Consider the following 3,456-nt stretch of genomic DNA (forward strand, 5'->3'; position numbering starts at 1 on the left):
CCCGGTCCCCTCCGCAGCCACCGCGGCTGCCCCGGGGGACACAGCGGGGCCAGGGCAGCTCTGCCAGCCCAGTGGGTGGGCAGCTCGGGGGGGCTGAGCTGAGCACCAGGGCTCCCCTTCCTGTGCCAAGAACCAGCTCCAGGCTGAGCCGCTTCTACCGAGGACAAACCAGGCGGTACAAAGTCGCGGATGAGGAGGAGCCGGGCAGACCGGGGAGCAGCAGAGCCCAGCGCCGGCCTGAGCTCCTGGGCTTCTTGCTGTCCTCGTTTCTCCTCCTCCCTTTGGCACAGGGCGCTGTTTTCCCCCAGTCCCTCGCCTCCATCCCCAGCCATCGCTGTGGCAACCTGCAAACAAAGAGAACTGGAGGCTCTGCTGGCTCTGTCCCGGGACACGGGGCCAAGCCAGAGAGAACCTACCGGGGCGAGGGGAGAGAAGAAAGATGAGCTTAGAAAAAACACGCGGTTGGGAAAGAGACAGATTGAGATGTTCAAAGGTGGATGGTGTCAGGGGAAAGAAAGGAGGAAAATGGGGCTGCTTCGGGCAATTGTTGGGATCAAAGGCTTTGGGAGAAGGAGAGAGGCATTCCCTGCCCTCCCTCTGCTTGAGATGCAAATCCGAGGTCTTTAGAAATGCACAGGGAAAAGCCTCCTTGAGGAGATGAGCCCTGCCTGGAGCTGCGGGGCAGCAAGAAGGAATGGAGGGGTGGAGAAAAGCCTGGTGGCCACCCCAGCCAGGAGCAGGGCATGCTCAGGCATCAGGAGCAACCTGGCAGAGCAGAGCCCCTTCCCTCACCCACCTGCTTCCTCCAGCCTGAGCCCCCTTGCCCACTTTTGGGACAAGGAGGGGCTGCCCCATGAGGAGGCTTCTCACCACCCTGGGCCCTGAGGGCTGGGTCACTCCTGAGAATCATGATCCCTTGGCCTGGGGTCAGACCTTCCTTTGGGTTTTCTCCCTGTGGGGTTGGTGCTGAGTCCTCTCTTCCCCATGTTGTTCAGGTTTGCAGGGCCAAAGCTGTTCTGGTTGACCCTCCTTAGCTATGACCCCTGCCTGCTCTCCATGGTAGCCACCATAGCCTCACCTGCATTTCTTCCATCCATCCCCTTCCACATCCCAGAGGAGAGTCTCCAGGCTGCCTCAACCCCCCCTGTGCTGATTTATCCTTCAGAACACGAGCTTCAGCAGCACAGGAGGTGACACAGAATGCTCAATGGGCCCAAAGCCACTTGATGTCTCGTCTTGGTTGATGTGATGTCAGTGTTCATGCTGGAATCTGAGCCCCTAGCCCCTGTGTGCTGCCAGGGGGGCAGCTGGGCTTGCCAGACACCCACCCCCAGCAGCAATCCAGGTGGACTCAGGAGTCTTCTAGAGGATGGTGGGATGTGGAATACTCACCACCATCTCCAGGATGGTTCTTGCTGCTGTCCCCTCCACCCTGTTCCCTCTTCCCTTAGGGTGGGATGGCACCTCACATGCTTTAAGGCCCTCAGTGCTCAACCCTCTGTTCTTCCTTCACAGACTGTGACTCCTACTGCAAGCCAGCCAAGGGGAACTACAAGATTAACATGAAGAAGTACTGCAAGAAGGACTATGGTAAGGACCTCTTCCCCCTCTGGGCCATGCTGGGCTTTGCTGCAGAGGCAGCCAAGGGCTAGCTGCAGGCTGGCCATGCATGAGGGAGACACAGATGTCCCAGGGGATGGGGAGCATCCACTGTGGAGAGGGGTCCCCAAATCAGCCCTCCCAAAGGTACAAGGGATGAGACTGTTGGGGCTGCTGGGGATGGGCCCTTCCTGTCACCAAAGCTTCCTTTGGGGAGCAAGGTAAAGCATCTCCAGTCATGATGCCTCCCCCTCTTTTCCCTCAGTGGTCCAAGTGAACATCCTGGAAATGGAGACAGTGGCCAACTGGGCCAAGTTCACCATCAACATCCTCTCTGTCTACAAGTGCCGCGATGAGCGGGTCAAGCGCGGCGACAACTTCTTGTGGATCCACCTGAAGGACCTTTCCTGCAAGTGCCCCAAGATCCAAATCAGCAAGAAGTATTTGGTGATGGGGATCAGTGAAAACTCCACCGACCGACCGGGACTGATGGCTGACAAGAACAGCCTGGTCATCCAGTGGCGGGACGCCTGGACGCGCCGCCTGCGGAAACTGCAGCGGCGGGAGAAGAAGGGGAAGTGCCTGAAGCCCTGAGGTGTTTCCACTCACCCCCTCCCACCCCACACTCAGCCCCAGCCCAGCTGAGCTGCCAGACTGTGCCCAGGACTCTGTACATATCTCTAGTGTGAACGGACTCTTCTGTCTATAGTGTATATTTTGACCACGGTTCCCTCGGTGTGTGCGTGTGCAGGCGTGGGTGTGCGGCTGGGGCTGCTTCTCAAGTGTGTCCTCAGAATAAGTCAGGAACGACAAACCTTTAATGAGGAGCAAAGTGGAGTCAGAGCCTGAGGGTGCCTGTTGCTTGAAGAAGCTTGAGGGGGATCCCTGTCCTGCCCTGGCCATGCTGTTCCTAGGCTTTTCTTTTCCCATTGATAAAGTCTTCTGGCCAGTGTGGGTATCTAAACTGAGGGCTCTCCCTTCTCCGGTGCCCAGGGCCTGCCTCTTCCTCACTTGCTGAAAACGTGCTGCTGTCAAACCTCTCTCTGACCTTCTCCTTGCCCAGCAGGAACGGGGTCAGAGTCTTCTGTCGTCATCCCCATGTGTGTACAGGCAGGCTGAGTGGAAACCATCTAACGCTGGAGAGGGATCAGCCCCAGGAGCTCCACCAGGAAGAACAAATGAACTTTTGCAAGGCCTGATTCTCTGGTGACCTTGGGTTTACACAGACCAATGCTGCTGCTTGGGACAGGACCCGTGTGATGCTGCAGTGTCATGGGGAGAATCAAGCCCTGGCAGTGGATTGGTGGCTGCTACCAGGTGTGTTCACCAGGAGGGGGACAGACCTCACAACCACCTGGCTATTTCCTCTCCTGGTGCAGAAGTTCAGGTGACTCAGGGGGGAAGACCTGGAGTTACCCATTGTCTCCTCCCATATTTTGCCAGCAGGACCTAGGTGGAGTGGCCAGGCTGACCATAACCATCATGTATCATCATCCATCCACCCAGGTCTGTGTCCCCATATTCTCATCTGGTGCCAACTGACATAATTCCACCTGTTTCTGTTGAGCTGACACCAAGTGACCTTGGTGTGCACCCTTCAGAGCTGGCCTGACTGCATGCTCTCTTGGGAAGTGTTGCTGTGGCCAAGATTGTCCACGGAGGTGCACAAGGCAGAGGTGGCAGGAAGACAGAAGAGCTTTCACTGGCCCACCTCTAGTCTTTTCTATCTTCTTCATCATGTATTAGTCTCCAATTCAAACAGGCATCAGTATCTTCCCATGTTGAGATTGTAGTGGTCTTGGCATAATAAATATGAGTGGAAACACCAGGTGCTCTGACAACAGATACACCTTTCCC

The 3,456-nt window shown here is 56.7% G+C and overlaps 1 protein-coding gene across 1 annotated transcript in view; it reads left to right on the forward strand.

Annotated features, from left to right (window-relative positions):
* The window catches only part of NTN3 (netrin 3), a 43,066-nt gene extending 40,873 nt beyond the window's left edge, over positions 1-2,193 (forward strand). Inside the window, exons 5-6 of the mRNA XM_010005041.1 lie at positions 1,516-1,590; positions 1,865-2,193. Of these exons, the coding sequence (XP_010003343.1) occupies positions 1,516-1,590; positions 1,865-2,193 (404 nt within the window). The remainder of the gene's footprint in view (positions 1-1,515; positions 1,591-1,864) is intronic.
* The last annotated feature ends 1,263 nt before the right edge of the window (positions 2,194-3,456 follow it).

The sequence above is a fragment of the Chaetura pelagica genome, unplaced genomic scaffold, assembly GCF_000747805.2.
Source record: "Chaetura pelagica isolate M959 unplaced genomic scaffold, ChaPel_1.0 scaffold309, whole genome shotgun sequence".
In the NCBI taxonomy this organism is placed as follows: Eukaryota; Metazoa; Chordata; class Aves; order Apodiformes; family Apodidae; genus Chaetura; species Chaetura pelagica.